Source organism: Marmota monax, unplaced genomic scaffold (assembly GCF_021218885.2).
Source record: "Marmota monax isolate L192 unplaced genomic scaffold, Marmota_monax_Labrador192_F-V1.1 WCK01_AAM20220418_F8-fsc00192, whole genome shotgun sequence".
Lineage (NCBI taxonomy): Eukaryota > Metazoa > Chordata > Mammalia > Rodentia > Sciuridae > Marmota > Marmota monax.
The window spans coordinates 180,379-198,554 of record NW_026693786.1 but is presented as its reverse complement, the minus strand read 5'-3'; the positions used below and the strand labels follow the sequence as shown (position 1 = coordinate 198,554).

Genomic DNA, 18,176 nt, shown 5'->3' with positions numbered 1-18,176 from the left:
TATGGAAAGTGCTTGGTTATACAATGATGTTAGGGACACAAAAGACACTAAAATCATGGTAAACACTCAGTCCATATAATGGAGAAGAGAGTGTCTTGCAACAGATTGGGACAAACACCTGTCCTCCTCTGCCTATAAACAAAGGACACACAACAAACAGATTGATCCAGGACCCTCTTAACTGTGGGATTCATATAATAAAGTGTTGTAGTGAGGTTAAAAAAGAAAATGTTAAAGCTCAAAAATAATATTTAAACTATATTACTGCTCCCAGTTCCCCAGCTTAAGCCGCTTTAAGATGACCACAGGGATGGCGTGATCTCACAATAGATTTTATGATGTCAGACATTCTGAAACCTATGAACTCTGCTTCTAGACTACTAGAGTTGCTGTTGCCCTAGGAGCTCCACATCACATTTCTTCCCACTTGAGTCAACATGAAGCCTCTACTTTGGCTCTACCATGTTTTGTGTTTGGTTCCTTACTGCTATGCGAGTAAGTCGTAGATATTTGGGCATCCTTATCTCTTTTTCTTTTCTTTGACTTTCCAAAGACCTACCTCTGATTCCTCTTCTCCATATTTTACTTACTATTCATTTCAGAAATATTTTGTCCCCATTATCCAAGTTCCTCCTCCTATTCTATTCCCCCTTCAGTTTTTACACTTCCTTTTCCCTCTTTTCACTACCTTTACTTTCTTCCTTGACTCTGTCCCTGCCTATACCTCTTCCTCTCTTTTTATCTCCCTACATTAGATGGAAACATCTTTTGGTACTATCCCTTAAGCTAATTCTAGGTTTCCTTCAATAAATGTTCAGGGAAGACAGGAGGAACAGTAGCATTAAGTTGTGATCATGGTATAAATACCACATTCATATCCACTGACACATAATCAGTCATGATGGAAGGTAGGTCATGTTTAGAGAGTATCAGAAACTTTATAGTTCAAATTGAATAGGTGAACTCAAAAATAAGAAATTTCATCAACATTGAAAGAAGAGATGGGTTTTCATGTTATTTTAACCCCTCCTTATTCATATCATACTCTTTGCAGTGCCCCAAATTGAGAGAAAGGGGTTAATCTCAAATTCATTGATCACAAGAATACCACCATTGGCTATCTCCCCTGATATACCATGGCTGGTGCCTTTGTCTGGAAGTTGCCAGGGCATTATCCTAAGTCCCTGGTGGATCCTCTCTACAGCTAACTGCCTGCATAAAACGTGAGTAGGGGAAGAACCAATGTTTGGGGGGCTTGGGTGAGTTTTCCTTTTAGGATTCCTTCTGGTTGATCCTTCCAGAGAAATGAAATGAGGGAAATGTTGATATGGACCCCTTTCTGCTACTGAAATCAGGTAATGGCTTTGTTACTATTCCTTAGTTGACTTTGTTTCCTTTTTCCCACATTTTTCTTATCCTTTCCTACTCTCTCCTTCATTATCTTGAAAAACATATTGAGTGTCCACCTTTGTCAGCCTCAAAACTAAGTTTCCGGGAGTCATGGATTAAAGATAGAATCTTTATCTTTGAAGACTTTTTAGTCCTAGTGGAGGATATAGTATATCAAAGTCAAACAGAGTTCTTTTCTGTCATCTGAAGAGATTATATTTTATCACAAATATAACAAAAGTACAAGCTTTCTGTGTTTGTAGTGGCAAACACTGCCCAACACTGAGATTTAAACCAAAATTTGACCATGGGTTCAATCCCCAGTGCCGCAGTCTGGCTAGGCACAATCAGGAGCCACTTGTCAAAAGAAACTAACTTTATTTTTAGAACCACACACGCCAAACAAAACAGCCTCTCAGGAAAAACCCTCAGAGCCTCAACTGCCACCACTGGCTTTTTACAAGCCTCTCTCTCCCACACAAGCTTCTCTCCACCTCCCACAATCCTCCTGCTCTTGAGGCCGACTGGCTGGGTCATGTGGGCGGAGCCAAAAAAGTCCCCCAATGAGCAGCTCCGTGGTCTGAAAGGGCAGGGAAACAGCCCAATGAGCATCACCACAGAGGAGCCAATCAGCTAGATGTTGCTGGGGCGGAGGAGCCAATCAGCTAGATGTTGCTGGGGCCACTGTGAGCCAATCATCAGCCGGCAGCTGGAAGTTTGCTGGCAGCTGGAAGTTTGCTGGGGCCCCTTGGGCTGTGGCTCTCAACACCCCAGCACCACCCAAAACAAACAAAAACAAACCTAAGCAATAACAAAATCCAGTGACATAGGTGAGGGAATTATTTTTCAACTGGGAGAATGTTAAAGCTCAAATGGAGTTTGAAAAATAGTCCTTTTATAGAGGAGGTCACTAAAATCCCAGCATGCAAAGAGACTTTCTGAGGATCAATTAGTTGGTGGGGGATCAGCGGATATGTTGAAGAGCCAAATTCCAGTACAAAGTCTTGCACAGGCATGTATGGTATGTATCACAGACTATTTAATAATAGTTTCTGGAATTAAGATAATCTTATGTTGCCAAATAAGTGTAAGAACTTAGTCATTTTATAACTTTGATTTTGACATATACTGTTAATACATAAGGACATATAATGCAAAATTTCTACTTTTATTATTGTCTGTTGTATTGTTAACAATTGTATTGTTAATTGTATCATTATATTTCCTTAGGAAACTCTCAAACCTAAACATCTTAGAAGAAGATGACCAGAAGAGCCCCCTACATGGCCAAAGAATTTGCATCCATCCCAGGTTTGATCCCCAAGATGAAGAAGACATGATGAAAGCAGATATTGGCATGGTCCTTCTTTCAAAGCCAATCTATGGGGATGATGTGCCACTATCTCATGTGCCCAATGTATCCTTGAAGAGCTGTTCTAAATGCCATTATAGAAGCTGCCAAGTGTACCAACATCATAGTAAGTAAAATGAACCAAGCTACACTGCCTTGTGAGTTTAGTTTCAATAATTAGTTTTTCAAAGAAATTAAGCCTCTGTGAAGGTGGGAAAAAATGTGGAGGAAATATTGGAAATCCTTAAGTCCATACCACCCCAACTTATAGGAGGATAAACTGAAACATAAGAAAGGAAAGGGATATGCCCAGGTCTGAATCAGTGTTATAGAACTCTTTATATCCCCAGGTAAAGATTAATGTGTTAGTTTCAGAAAACACAGGGGAAATATATATGATCTGAATGGAGAAGAAAAGGGAAAAAAAGGGGAGAATTTCTTGAGAAGTCCACATGATTGAATCAAGAGAGTGATGTCAAATCAAGCCCAGATATTGGGTGGTCTGGGCCTCTGTGTCACTCATCATCCCTCCCCTCAGGTGACCCGGAGTTTGGAGTCACAGGAGTGAAAAAGATATTAGTGCAGCTGCTGGAGCTCTCAGTATGCCACCCTCAATATTCCCACCATGAGAAGTCTGATTTCTTGTGTATTCTGAGCCAGCTAGATCAAGACTGCTGGGTAATTATGCATCTGGGCAATATCAAGAATGGGAGGGCAATGTGAAAATGTAGAATTCCAAATGTGTGCAAGTAATCTATATAATAGGCCATATGGGTTTGTTCTTTTGTTTCCAGGCGAATAATGAATTTGGGATTTTCATTGGGTATTTGAGAGGTATAGATTATATCAACAGAGAAGGCCTTTGAAACCAAACGAGACCTACAGAAAAAGAATCAATGGGCATGAAAAGAAATTGGAGCTTCCTACTTCCAATTTTATTATAGCCTCTTTGTAGTCATTATAATGAATAGAGTATGGCTTGAACTTAGGTGTGGGAAGGTTCAATATACAAATACAACACAGTTTACCATCAACATACTACAAGATTATAGAAAATAAATCCTTGTACAGGAAAACTGTTATGTATTAGATAACTAGAAAGCATGAACACAAATCATATTTAAAGACTTCAAAGGAAGCCTTAACTAGAACTGTGGAGGTTGTGGACTGAATTATTGGAAGATGTGATAAGCCTTGAGAGCTAAGTCTTAAGAGATGGGAAGGACTCAATTAATCAAGCAAAGACAGTACAATATTTCAAATAGAGGTAGAGGAAACTGCAAATGCAAGTTAAAGATGTAGTATCTAGGGCTTGTGGTAGATAATTGCAAAGGATGGATAATTACATGACGGATAATTGCTGTTGGCATGGAGGGTAAAAGGAAGACTGAGTTAATTTATAAGGTGTTGAAATTAATATTTGAACTAGTACTAAAAGATGAGTAGCCATTTAATGAATGAGATAAAGAGTATAAATTAGGTGATGGCATTTAGGTTAAAGGGAGCAGAATAAGACAGGTCTGAGGCCTAAAAATACATTGGAGTATGGAAGAAGTACTAATTTGAGTGTGGGATAAGGGAGATGTTAAAAGTTTTATTCATCTTATTAATATATACAGGATTTATTATTTAGGGAATGAGAAATCCTGAAAATATTTTGAGAAAAGAATTGACATGGCAAACTTCACATTTTATGGATCACTCTGATGGCTAATATGAAAAATGGCCTAAAAGAGAAGACCCACTGAAGGAATCTGGTGCCATAATTTAGTATAGTGAGCCATTATATAGTCTCCATGCTGACATATGATCTAATCTGAACTAGTGTAATGTCAATGAGGACAGAGCAGTTCATATTCCCATGGAGTTTGTGTGTTTTTTATAGAATGACCAAAAATAAGCATATAATATTAATGAAAGTGTTGATAATGACTTTGAACAGAATACATCCATATTACAAGCACAGGGCAGGGTTTACTATGACCTTGAATTCTGTGTGCAACCTGAAGTTGAAAAAACCAGACTCCACACTCAATCTTAGTCTAAAGTACTTGTAATATCAGATAGGGGTTCTATATGGCTTTAAATCCATTCAATAGGATTAGGTGATCAGGAGAGTCATTTTTAAAGAAGTAACATTTGAATAGAGTTGTAGAGGAAGTAGTGAATCCAGTCATGTGGATATCAGGAGAATAGTGTTAAAAGTACAGGAAAAGTCATTCAAAGTTTTGAGGTATGTATTTTGGTATATTTAAGTAACAGGAAGGAAGCCAGGTGGCTGTTGCATATTGGACAAGGCAATAGCAGTAGGTGAGGTCAAGGAGGTAACTAGAGGTTAGATATGAGGGCTCTGTACATCATTATAAGAATAGTCTTGTTGAGGTTGGAAGGCATTGAAAGATTTTGAGTGGAAGGATGCAATACATTAGTGTGTGTGTGTGTGTGTGTGTGTGTGTATACACACACAATTTCTTTCTTTATTTATTTTTTCAGGTACAGCAAGCCAGTCCTGTCCTATGTCTCCTAAATAACCACTGGGAACTGGTGGGCCTGGTACGTAAAACCTCAAGAATATGTCGACATCCTACAGTCATCATTAGGACAGCTCCTTACCTTTCCTGGATCAAGCAGTTAATTAAGGCATCCAAGAAGTTCTTGAGTCCTACATCCTTCTTACATTGCAAAACATTTTTTTGAGAATGTGCAGATTTCCCAAATCAGGCAGGGCTATAACTATGCCCCAACCCTTACCTCATATCAGCCCTCTGCACAGTCTTTGGAGGAAATTGTAAGCATTTCTCCAGAAACTAAACATCTAAAAATTTCTCCAGCAATCTATAATTTTAATGGAGCGGAGTCCTTCACTACTAGTCATAAGTTTCCCCCTGAAAAAAGCCAGCTCCCCCAAGATGACAATTTTCTAGTAGAGCAATTGGGCACTTCCTCTGATGACAGACTACAAGAAAATCCTAGAAATAACTCAGCTCAGAATCACCAGGATACCCCTATACTTGATACAGGTGATTCATGGGATTCCTCAGTAGTTTCTACACCTAAACCTTTTTTTACCTCAACTTATTTCTGATACAACTATGTCGTTTAATCCACCTAAATCTTGGGATTTTCCATTAACTGATACAGATGAATCCTGGAATCAGGTTGTGGCTGGCATAGTCATCTGTAGATGGTGCAGTTGAACCTTGGAACTCCCATGACACTAGATCCTGGGTTCAATCTACTGATTCTACAAATGGATCTTGGACAAAAGCCACTGCTAATGCAGATGGACACTTGGAATCCTTTAGGCCCTATACGGATGAAATTTGGGATCAACCCACAACTACTACTCTGTCTAGCACATCACAGACTTTTCATTCATATGATAAAGAGGGACCCTGGGGCTCCATTACTTCAGGTGAAAACACTAAGGCAAAAGCTGAGTCCCAGGATTCTCTAATAATCAATAAAGGTGAACCTATAGATCGATACCTTATTGAAAGCACATGGATTCCTCCACCAACTGGTACAATTGATCCCTGGAGTTCCCCTTCTGAATATCATACAGTGAAGGCCCAGGATCTATCTGTAGTTGATTCTGTAAATTCTCAGAATCATCCTCTAGCTGATATGAATAGATTCCAGCTTCTATCAATAGCTGACATGAGTGGGTCCTCAACTCACCCTAACATGGGTGCAGATGTTATCCCATACCAATATAGTACAAACTCTTCATTTAGGGACAGGATACAGCATGTAGCTAGCATTGAACCCTTAAAAGAATCTGATATTGAGATAGCTGAACTTCAAGCTCAATTTTATCCTACAGTACTAGTTAATGTGATACAGCCATAGTGGGAATTCTTGTCTGGACTGAAGTGCACTCAGACAGTTACCTTTACTTCTGGGGAACCATTTCTGGGCTTACCCTATTTAAAATATTATTTGTTCTAATGGGAAACTATGTAAAATTTGTGAATCTTTCACAAAATTAAAATGATAATCAACTAAAAAAAGATGTGTTTTTTTGAATCAGATATTGTTTTGTGCTAGAGTTTGTCATCTCTAAGAGGATTGATCTTTTTTTTTGGTAGGCAAATAAGTTACATGTGGATCAGCCTAATCTTTTGAAGATTTGTGGTTTGAAATTTTATTCTGGGATAATTATAGAGCCAAATGCAGTTAAAAATAATACAGAGAAGTTTGTGTGCCATTTATATACTTTCTCAAATTGGGAAATCTTGAAAAACTATAGTGTAACATCATAATCAAAGTATTAATGTAGATACTATTTGCCCATCTGATTCACATTTATAACATTTTATTTGTACTCATGTGTATATGTGTATTTTTAATTCAATTTCATTATGCATAAAAGTTAATGTATATGCTTCCATAGTCAAGATGCAGAAATAATTCCATTACCACAAAGATCCCTCATGTTACTATTTTACAATCACATTCACTGCTTTCCCAACAAAATCTTGTCCTTAACCTCTGGCAACCATTAAGCTATTTTCCATCTCAATAATTTGGTCATTTTGAGAATATTATGAATGGAATCATATGGTACATAACCTTTTTGGACTCATTTTTTTTCACTCAGCATAATTCCCTTGAGATTAATCTAAGTTACCACATATATCAATAATTACCTTATATTGCTCAGTTATATTATAAGATGTGGATGTATCATAGTTTATCTATTCACACATTGAATGATATCTGAATTAATCCTAGTTTTTTACTATTACAAATAATATTTGCATTGGATGTTAGTATACAGGCTTGTGTGTGAACAAAGATTTTGATTTTTCTAGGGTCCAAGAATGCAATTACTGATCACATGGTAATTGTATGTTTAATATATTATTTAAATTCTTATTGTCTTAATTGTAGATTTGCATCTAATTGTCAGAAGTTATACAGAGATATCCCATGAATAATTTTCTCAATAGTAATGTTTTGCAAAACTAAAGTACAATATCACAACCAGGGTATGGAGACTGATCAAATCCACCAAACTTTCAGATTTTCCAGTTTTACTTGTACTTATTCATGTGTATGTCTTAAGTTCCGAAAATTTTATCACTTTTTTAGGCTATTTTATCAAACATCATAGTCAAGACTGTGAATACTTCCATTTCCACAAGGATCCTACATGTTGTCCTTTTATGACTACACCAACCTCCTTCCCATTAAGCCTCTCCAGACTCCTGGTGCCTCTAACCTGCCCTACAAATTTCTAACATTTGATCATTTAAATGCCATAGAAATAACCTTCATTATATAAATTTTTGGGAATGGCTTTAGTTTTTTCCCACTAAGCAAAAATAATCCTCTGAAGATTCAATCAAGATGATATGTCCAACAAGAGGATTTTTCTTTTTTATTTTAAATTAGGAATACTACATGATGTACCACGGTGTGTTTAATCATTCAGTTATTGATCAGATACCAGTGTTGTGTACAGTTTTTGGCTTTATACAATTAAAGCAGTTGAAAATTCATTCATAGGATTTTGTGTAAATATAAGCATTAATTATTCTGGGGAAAATGCCCAAGAATGCAGTTCCTGGGTCATATGGTAATTATAACTTTGGTTTTAGAAGAAATGTCTTAACTACTAAGAAAAATGTCTAAAAACATGTAGTGAAGAAATGACAGACATATTGGTAAAGTAGAAAATATCTAACACAAAAGAAGGCAGTAACATAGAAAATGAAGAACTAGGGCTGGGGTCATGACTCAGTGGTAGAGCACTTGCCTAGCATGTGTGAGGCACTGGGTTCGATTCTTAGCACCACATATCAATAAATAAAATAAAAATCCAACAATAAAAATATATATATTTTAAAAATGAAGAACTAAAAAAGAATGACAAATTGTAGAAGTTCCTACTTATAAGTAATATATTACATGTGAATGAATTAAATTATCCAATTAAAAGTTATGGATTGGAAGAACTGTTAAAAAGAAAAGAAAGAACATTATATGCTATCTATAGAATTTGAAAGTTACAAATAGGTTGAAAGAAAAAGAATCAGAAAATGATATAGCACATGAAAACCAAAACAGAACTGGAGTGTTTATAGTAATACCACACAGAGAAGACTTTAAGAGAAAACACTGTTAATAGAGATTTTATAATGATGAGCAATCCATCAGTAAGATATAGCAATTATGCACCTAATGTTAGCTCTTTTCTTTTTTACAAAAAACCAAAGGCTGAATGTCCTCTCTGATAAGTGGATGCTGATCTATAATGGGGGGAGGGGGATGGGAAGAATGGAGGAACTCTGGATTGGGCAAAGGGGGGGATGTGGAGGGGGTAAGGGGGTAGGAAAGATGATGAAATGAGATGGACATCCTTACCCTAGGTGCATGTATGATTGCACAAATGGTGTGACTCTACATCTCTCCAAGAGAAATGAAACGTTGTGCTCCATTTGTGTATAATGAATCAAAATGCATTCTGCTGTCATGTATAACTAATTAGAACAAATTTTAAAAAGGAAATGGAGAATTAGATACCAAAATATATGTGAAAATGCAAAAAAAAGAAAATGCCCTTGAAAAAGAATAAAATTAGAGTATTTACAATTCTGGATTTCACCACTTACCATAAATTTACCATAAGACAGAGTGGTACTGGTATACATACACAATGGAAGAGAATTGTGAATCCAGGAATAAACTCATATATCTATGGTTGATATATTTTCAACAAGGGTGCCAAGGTGGGGGGAGTCTTCAACAGAGTGTAGGACAAATGAATGTCTATATGCAAAAGAATTTGTATTGCTACCATATGTGACATATAAGAATTAACTCAACTGGCTTGAAGACTTAAATGTGCACCTAATGTTAGCTCTTTTCTTTTTTACAAAAACCAAAGGCTGAATGTTCTTTTAGAAGTTCTAATATTTTAGAAGACAACATGGATGCAAATCTTTCTGAATAGGCAATAGGTTTTTATGCAATGAAAAGCAAAATAAACTTAAGAAACATAAATTGGTGTCCTTCTAAATTAAAAAAAATTCTTTTATTTTCAAAGGATATTATTGAAAAACTAAAGTTTCTTCTAGACAAAAAGTAACCCTACTTTTGGTATTTGTTGCTAGGTTGGGGATCAGAAACACTCAGTCTCTTCTGATAAATGTAGAGTCATAAGCACTGACTAATGCTGTTATTCCTTCAATTCTGGGATCCTCGGCAAATGTCTTCCTCTTCTTTCAGAGTTCTCCTTTTGTTGCCTCACTTGCATTGATTACAGGGCTTGTAGTTTTACTTAGTTAAGCAATAGCAAGTCTACTGCATCTTGGTTGGGATGTTTAAAGGTCTATTTTTAAGTTTGGTAAGGCAGGTCTAAAATCACTTTTAGGAATAGTTTAGGAATCCTATTAAGTTGTTAGCTTTTTGGAGCATCTATTGTATGCTTCTGCTATGGTTCGCATCCTAAATGCTCCCCAAGTATCCATGTATGTTGAAGGTCCAGTCCCCAGCCTGTGGTGCTATTTGGAGGCAGTAGAACCTTTAAGGGATAGGGCCTGATGGAAGAAAGTTAGGTCATTGAGGGTATGCCCGTGAAGGGGATATTGGGACCCTAACCCCTTCGTATCTCTCTCTTTCCTTTCCGGCCACCATGAGGTAAATAGTCTTTTTTCTCCACATGTTCCCAAATCCATTATATTGTACTGCTACAGTCCCAAAGCAACTAGGCCAAGTGACCATGTACAGAAACCTCTGAAACTATGGGCCCAAATCTTTTCTATTTATAAGTTGTTTACCTCGGGTATTTTGTCTCAGTGGTGGAAAGTTAACACAGCTTCTCTAATATAAGGAAATCACTTGTGTCACATTAACAACAATTATCAACTTTTTAAATGAAAAACTTTAGAATATATATCGTAAAATTAACATGTAATTTAATTTTATGGTAAAATACATAATGAAAAAATTAACATGTATCCATTTAAATGTGTACTTCATTAGTGTTAACCATACGCCTGTTGTTGTGTAACAGATCTCTGTAATGTTTCATCTTGCAAAACTGAAACTTTATACCCATCACCCAATTCCCCATCTTCCCTACCCATCCCCTGGAATTGACCATTCCTTGTCCTATTTGATTATTTTGGTTACCTTATTTAAAAAAATTTTTTTTAGTTGTAGTTGGACACAATACCTTTTTATTTTATTTATTTACTTTTATGTGGTGCTGAGGACTGAACCCAGTGCCTTGCATATGCTAGGCAAGTGCTCTACCACTGAGCCACAACCCCAGTCCCTGGTTACTTTTTTATAAGTGAAATTGTACAGTATTTGTCATCTTGAGACTGGTTAATTTTGTGTTACATAACATCTTCAAGGATCATTCATATTGTAGCATATAAAAGGTATTATTCATTTTGAAGGCTGAATACTATTTTATTGTCTGTATATATCACATTCTGCGTATCCATTCTTCCATCATTAGACATTTAGGTTGTTTCCATATCTTGACTATTGTTAATAATAGCAATAAACATGGTTATATCTCTTCAAAATCATGCTAGCAATTCTTTTGGATATATATCCTCTAGTGAGATTGCTGTCTCATATGGTAATTCTATAATTACTTTTTGAGAACCCTCCATAATATTTTCCTTAGCTGCTGTATCATTTTACATCATCACCAACAATGGCAATAAGGGTTCCAATTTATCAACATCTTTGACAACACTTGCTTTTTGTTAATAGTCTTTATATTAGGTGTGAGATAATATATCTCAGTATGGTTTTGATTTGCATTTACCTCATGATTAGTGATGTTGAACACCTGTTGTCAACAAGTAAACAACAGGTGTTTAGTCAACAAGTAAACATCTATTCAAGTCCCTTGCCCAATTTTTGTTCAGATTGTTTGCTATTGAGTGGAAAGGGTTCTTTACATTTTTGTAAATTAACCCTTTTCATGTATATAGTTTGCCGATGTTTTCTTCTACTATGTGCATGGCCTTTTCACTTTTATTAATTGTTTTATTTCCTGTGTACTTTTATTGTTTTATTTCCTGTGCAACACCTTTTAAGTTTGATAGTCACATTCTTACAATTTTTGCATTTGTTACCTGTGCTTTTGATGACATTTCCATTAAATCACTGCCAAGATCAATGTCATGAAAGCTTCCTTCTTAGTTTTCTTCTATGGAATTTTACTATTTTAGATTTTATGTCTATATTTTTACTCCATTTGAGGTGATTTTTGTGTATGGTGTAAGACAGAGATCCAACTTCATTCTTTTGCATATGGATATACAGTTTTCTCAACACCATTTGTTTGAAGTTCTAACCTTTCCCCATTATATACATAAGTCTTAATTTTTCTTGTAAAAATGTCCAAGAGTGCATGCAATTTCTCGGTTCACACGATAATTATAAGTTTAATTTTATAAGAAACTGCCTGTCTACAAAGAAAAAAGAATTCATATATGTGAAATAAAAAAATGACATAGAGAAATAGAAAATCTCTAACATGTCAGAACTTCAATGATAACCTAAAGGTCTTGAATGCTGTCTTCTTTCTTTCTTTCTTTCTCTCTTTTTTTTTAAATCACTGTCTCAATGTGATATTTCAAAAAACCTTTCTTTAAACTCCAACATTCTTTCTTATGCTTGATCTAGTCTGTTGTTGAGACTTTCAAATGAGTTTTTTTTTTTAAACCTGACTTATTGAGCTCTTCATGTCCAAGAGTTCTGATTGGTTCTTTTTCAAAATTTCTACCTCTTTGCTGAATTTTGCATTCCTATCCTGTGTTGTCTTCCTAATTTCATTTAACCATTTATCTGTATTTTCTTAGATCTCACTGAGCTTTTAAAAAATCTTTTGAAATCCTTATCAGGTATTTCATTCACTTTGCTACCTCTGGAATCTATTACTAGAGGTGATTCTTAGGACATGTCCGATCACCTTGTTTTTTCATATTTCTTGTGTCCCTATGTTGAGATTTGTGTATTTGGTGGAATGAATATTACTATCATTTTTCATTATCTTTTCAAAATTATAATAATTAATGCATATTAGTCATACAAAATAGTAAGATTTAGTGTGACAATTTTATACATGTGTATAACATACTTCAATCATATCCACCCTCCCTATTTCCCTTTTCCTCCTTCTCATTTCCCTGGTCTTCTTCCACTTCTCCTTCCCTAATAGTTCCCCTTCTACTATCATATTGTCCTTTTTTCTAGATTCCACATATGAGAGAAAACATATAGCACTTGTCTTTCTGAGTCTCGTTATTTTACTTAACATGTTAGTCTCCATTTCCATCAATTTTCCTGCAAATGACATGATTTCATATTTATGGCTGAATAATGCTCAATTATGTATATATAAACCACATTTTCTTTATCCATTTACCCACTGGTGGACATCTAGGCTGATTTTATACTTGGCTATTGTGAATGGTGCTGCAACAAACGTGGATATACAGGAATCTCTATAGTATGCTGTCTTTGATTGTTTCAAATATATAACCAGAAATGACATAACTGGATTATATGGTAGTTCTATTTTTAGTTTTTTGAAGAATTTCAATACTGTTTTCTATAGTAGCTGTACTAATTTATATTCCCATCAACTGCAAATATGGGTCTATACCACTTCTATGGGTTGGCTTTCTTAGTAAGTGGCTTTCTCCTCAAGTTGTGTCTTGGGGTATTGTTTTTTATGCAATGTTGAGTTTCTTTCCATCTGGGCACTGTAGTGAAATCTCCCTGTAACTTTTTGCCTGTGATTATTGAATTTGGGCACAGTTCATACTGTATTATACAGATTCACTGTTTCTGTGGATCATACAAATGTAGGGACATTCCAGTAGTTTAGACAGGTGTGGAATAGACAGCAGAGTGGGTGAGATGCATCTTATGTGGTTCCTCCTACAATGGGGGTTTCCTGAGGCACAGTTGAAATCCGCTCTGTTACTTGAAAGAGTCTCTGGTATTGGCTGTTCCAGAGGATCCTGAAGAATTTATCCTGATTAGATAAGGTGTAAGTCCAGGTTCTTGACAGAGAGGGGAGGGAGCAGGAAAGCATTCTGTGACACTCAGACCCAGTCTTGTGAGCAGTGCATAATCAGACAAGATGTGGTTTTGTATGTCTGACCTTTCAAACATAGTATGATATTTTCAAGGTTCATCCATAATGTATCAGTAACTTATTCAGGGGACATGAATGGATGTAATGTGGGCAAAATTGTTATACCTCTCTGTTGCTACTGTGGCATGCCCATCCAGGAGCAGGATCTCAGGCTCTCCTATTTGTGCATGCATGGGGATGGGGCAACTGATGAGATCAATTGTAGAGCCTACAGGGATCAAGTGGAAGTGGGTTGCAGCTGGGGTCAGGAAAAATTATTTTCAGCTGAGACACTTGCAGGAGCAAGCAAGAGCAGAACATGCCCAATGCCAAGCAAATTTTCTTTCTGGACCTTCTTAAGTTGTGTGCTCCAGGGGAAGAGTGACAGCCAGAGCCATGGTGGCATTGCTTGAGACCTCCACAGCATGATTCTGTGTGCAAGGGAGCAGTGGTTCCACAGAGTTCATTCTCCACTTCGTTAGTGACAGGCACCTATACACAGCACTGAGGAAGGGGTAGTGGGAAATGTGTGGGCAACTGCAAAGAATCAATCACCAATTGGAAAGATGCTCAACAGGAATGGTCATTAAAGAAAAGAAAAAAACAAAATATAATAGCACTTAAAAATTTCTAGGATGGCTATAATGAATGAAAAAGGAGAAAAATAAAAAGTTTTGTTGAGAGTATGGAAAGAAATGGAAATCACTGTACATTGTTGTGAGGTTGTAAAATGTATAGCCACTGTGCAAAACCACTTTGTCAGATCCTCAAAGAGTTAAATATATCCCAAAATTTCCACTCCTAGACACATACCTTTGAAAATTGAAAATATAAATTTTGTGATTAAATGTTCACAACAGAATTATTTATAGAAGTCAAGAAGTAGGAATGATCCATGTGTTCATCAGTTGATAAATGGATAAGCAAAATGTGATATATCTATATAATGGGATATTATTAAACCATAAAATATATGAAGTATTGATTTGTACTTCAATATGGATAAATTTTGAAAGCATAGGTAAGTGAAAAAATACACACAAAAGCCACCTATTGTGTGATTCCATCTTTTTTAAATGTTCAGAATACGCAAATGCATAAAAGAAAGTATATTAATACTTGCCAGGGGACCACAAAGGGGGAAATTGGGATGAACATGAATAGGTCATTGCTTCTTTTGGGGATAATAGAAGTGTTCCACAATTAGATACTAATAATTGTTAACACAGCATAATGAATATACTAAAAATGAACTGTGCATCTAAAAAGATTAATTTTTATGTTATGTGACTTATAATTTAAAAATCTAAAAAGGAATAAATTACTGATACATTATGGATGAACTTTGAAAATATCATACTAAGTTTGAGAGGTCAGACACACAAAAGCACATATTTTATGATTTTGTTTATACAAAATGTCCAGAATGGAAAATCTATAGACAAAGAAAGTAGATTGATAAAAGTTTGGGGTGGGACAGGGAGTGACTACAAATGATTGTGGACTTTCTTTTCATAATAATGAAAATTTTTAATATTGATTTTGGTAATTGTTGGCATAACTCTGTGAGTACATTACAAACCATGGAATTATAAATTTTATGTGGCTAAATTTTATAGTATGTGTATTGTATCTCAATAAAGTGTTTAAAATAAGGCAAGGCAATGGCAGATTGAGTTGGACCATGACTTTACTGAGATTGGTTTTGTGGAAGTTGTTAGAAATATAAAGAACAATGATATTACCTGACTTATATTTTAACAAGACTACTTTTAACACCCAAACATCTGTGTTTAGAAAAGTTTTTCAAGGAGTCAGGGCGGAAGTAGGGAATGAGAAATTATTAAAATAATCTATGTGAGAGATGATTCTGACAAGGGTGCCGAAAATGGGGATGTGAGAAGGAATCTAGTTCTAGATAAATTTTTAAAGATATATTTTGAAGACAGAATAGACTGACAATTATATATGTGATGCATGCAAAGGAGTTTTGATCGAGACAATTGGAGGAACAGTATTATCATTAACTAGGATGAACAAGACAAAGAATGGAGCAGGTTTGAACATAGAAATTAGGGGGCAGTTTTAAACATGCTATTTTGAGATGCCTACTGCACACCTAAGTAGAGAATAGACGTACAGGAATATGAAGTTTAGAAGAATGGTCTCATCTGGATGTATGAATTTAGAAGTCCCCAGTATATATGTAGGTACAGATGGCCCCTGATTTATGATGGTTTGATTTAGAATTTTTAAACTTCACAAAGGTGTAAAAACATACAATCATTTTGTTTTCACTTTCAGTATTCAATAAATAATATGATATCCAACACTTTATTATAATTATGCCTTATATGAGATAGTTTTGCCTAATTGTAGGGTAATGTAAGTATTCTCAACATATTTAAGGTAGGCTAGGGCTAAGCTATGATGTTTAGCAGATTGTATGTATTTAATTCATTTTTCACTTATGGTACTTTAGTTTTTTATAGTTTTATCAGAATTTAACACCATCATGAGTCTTCTAGACTCACAGGTTAAGTAATATTAGAATGGAAAATTGACCACCAAACTTAACATTAATAACCTAAAGAATGACAAAGATCTAAAAGTAGAAATTAGTTGGGCAAAAATATTATGAATGAAAAAAGTGTTTTAAGCATAAAATGTTCTACTTTGTAAATAAGTAAGTATATTAAAAAGATTTTTTCATCCCTTTTATCCATGTCCTTTAAAATAAACCATAGTTTAAAATTGGTAGATCTGTATATAAATATATATTAAAGAGCAAAGACATATATTTAAAATAATCATCCAAATCTTCTTTATTAGACTATAGTTCATTTATTGAATAGAAACTGGATTTGGTTTTACATTCTTAGTGTACCTTTACTTTTCCTCAAGATATGAATTTATTCTCTTGAACTTTCTTTTATTACTTAAATCATGTGTGCATATATAGCAAATTATGACCAACTTTTATCATACTGCATACAGTAAATTAAAATACACATTTGTACACTAAAAAAATAAAAAGACTCATTTATGTTGTTGTATATAACTGTCATAATTTATTCATCCATTCTCCAACTGATGTTCATTTGAAGTAAAGCTTCAGCTTTTAGACATTATTTATAAAGATGCCAGTAAAATGGAGAATGGGATGAATACACTTTTACATAAAATTGACAAAATACTTTCAAAATAATTAAAAGCAAGCATTTAAGAAATATGAAAATCAACATTAAAAAACCCAAATTATCCAAAGGCACAGAGAAACTAAAACATGTTTATTCAAGAAAAATTAGTGAACTATCATAAGAAAGTAGGGTTTGTGGCATTTTAAGTTGGAGCTGTTCTTACCCCATTCTCCTTCCCAGCTCAATGGTAGAATGAAAAGTGAACAAGTTTTCAGACAAGGTTCAGAACAAGTTTCAAAGATTAGGAGACTAATCTTTTGAGTTCCATTAAAAATGCCTAATCAGAGAAAAGTCAATATTATGTCTAAATGAGTACCTCCTCTGGAAAATCTCCTTTCCCAGGCACTATTGCTGTTTGATATGACTCAGAGCTCAATCCTATGAAAAAAGAGACTTTTACACAAAGTATTATCAAGAGCAGTAGAAATCTGGTGGTAAAATCACGGATGCCCAAGATAATGATTTCAGTTGAGGCAAACAATAGTCTGGACAAAATTTTTAATTATCTGGAAAGGTAGACAAACACTGAGAACTGTGAAAAGTTCTGACATAATCCTGCGGGACTCAGAAACCTGCACACATGCAAAGGGCTGAGTGTATGCCCAGGAAGACCTGGGAAAGAAGGTTTTAGTAACCCTCCTTGATTGAACTTGAGGCTCTGCATGTATAGGAAGTGAAAGCTGAGACTAACATGTATGCCACCTGAAATTTGAAGGCAAGTATTTGCATGCAGATCAGTTCGGTAAAGGATGGAAGACATATCTCAACGAATTTATGTTTTACCATTATCAGTTGACCAATAAACAGTACCAAGTAGAGATGACCCCTAGGAAACCATAATTACACGTAAGTCAGTGACTTAACCAGCTAAAAGAGACTCAATGGCTATATCCTGCAGAGAATCTATAATCTACAGAATTAGTTCAGGAAAAATTACTAAGAAAATAAGTAACATCAAGAAAAAAAAAACAATAAGGGCTGGAGGTGTGGCTCAGTGGTAGAGTGCTTGCTTGACTTGTGTGAGACACTAGGTACAATCCCCAGCATCACAAAAAGAATAAAAAAGAAAAGAAAAAATAACAAGAGTAAAAATAAAACAATGACAAGAAGTCCTATG

General features: G+C 35.2%; 1 protein-coding gene across 1 annotated transcript; it reads left to right on the top strand.

Annotated features, from left to right (window-relative positions):
• The first annotated feature begins 437 nt into the window (after nt 1-437).
• Nucleotides 438-5,664, top strand: LOC124105063 (arginine esterase-like). The gene is made up of 6 exons (XM_046462160.1): nt 438-495; nt 1,055-1,223; nt 2,620-2,867; nt 3,279-3,418; nt 5,234-5,380; nt 5,572-5,664. Exons 1-6 carry the CDS (start codon nt 438-440, stop codon nt 5,662-5,664), a joined length of 855 nt encoding a protein of 284 aa, XP_046318116.1.
• Nucleotides 5,665-18,176: the final 12,512 nt, after the last annotated feature.

Bases quoted from the DNA above. Each gene is read 5' to 3' on its own strand.
- LOC124105063 (XM_046462160.1), top strand. From the start codon at position 438: ATGAAGCCTCTACTTTGGCTCTACCATGTTTTGTGTTTGGTTCCTTAC. The intron at 496-1,054 runs GTAAGTCGTAGA...TACTCTTTGCAG, and splicing joins GGTTCCTTACTGCTATGCGA to TGCCCCAAATTGAGAGAAAG. The intron at 3,419-5,233 runs GTAATTATGCAT...TTATTTTTTCAG, and splicing joins AGCTAGATCAAGACTGCTGG to GTACAGCAAGCCAGTCCTGT.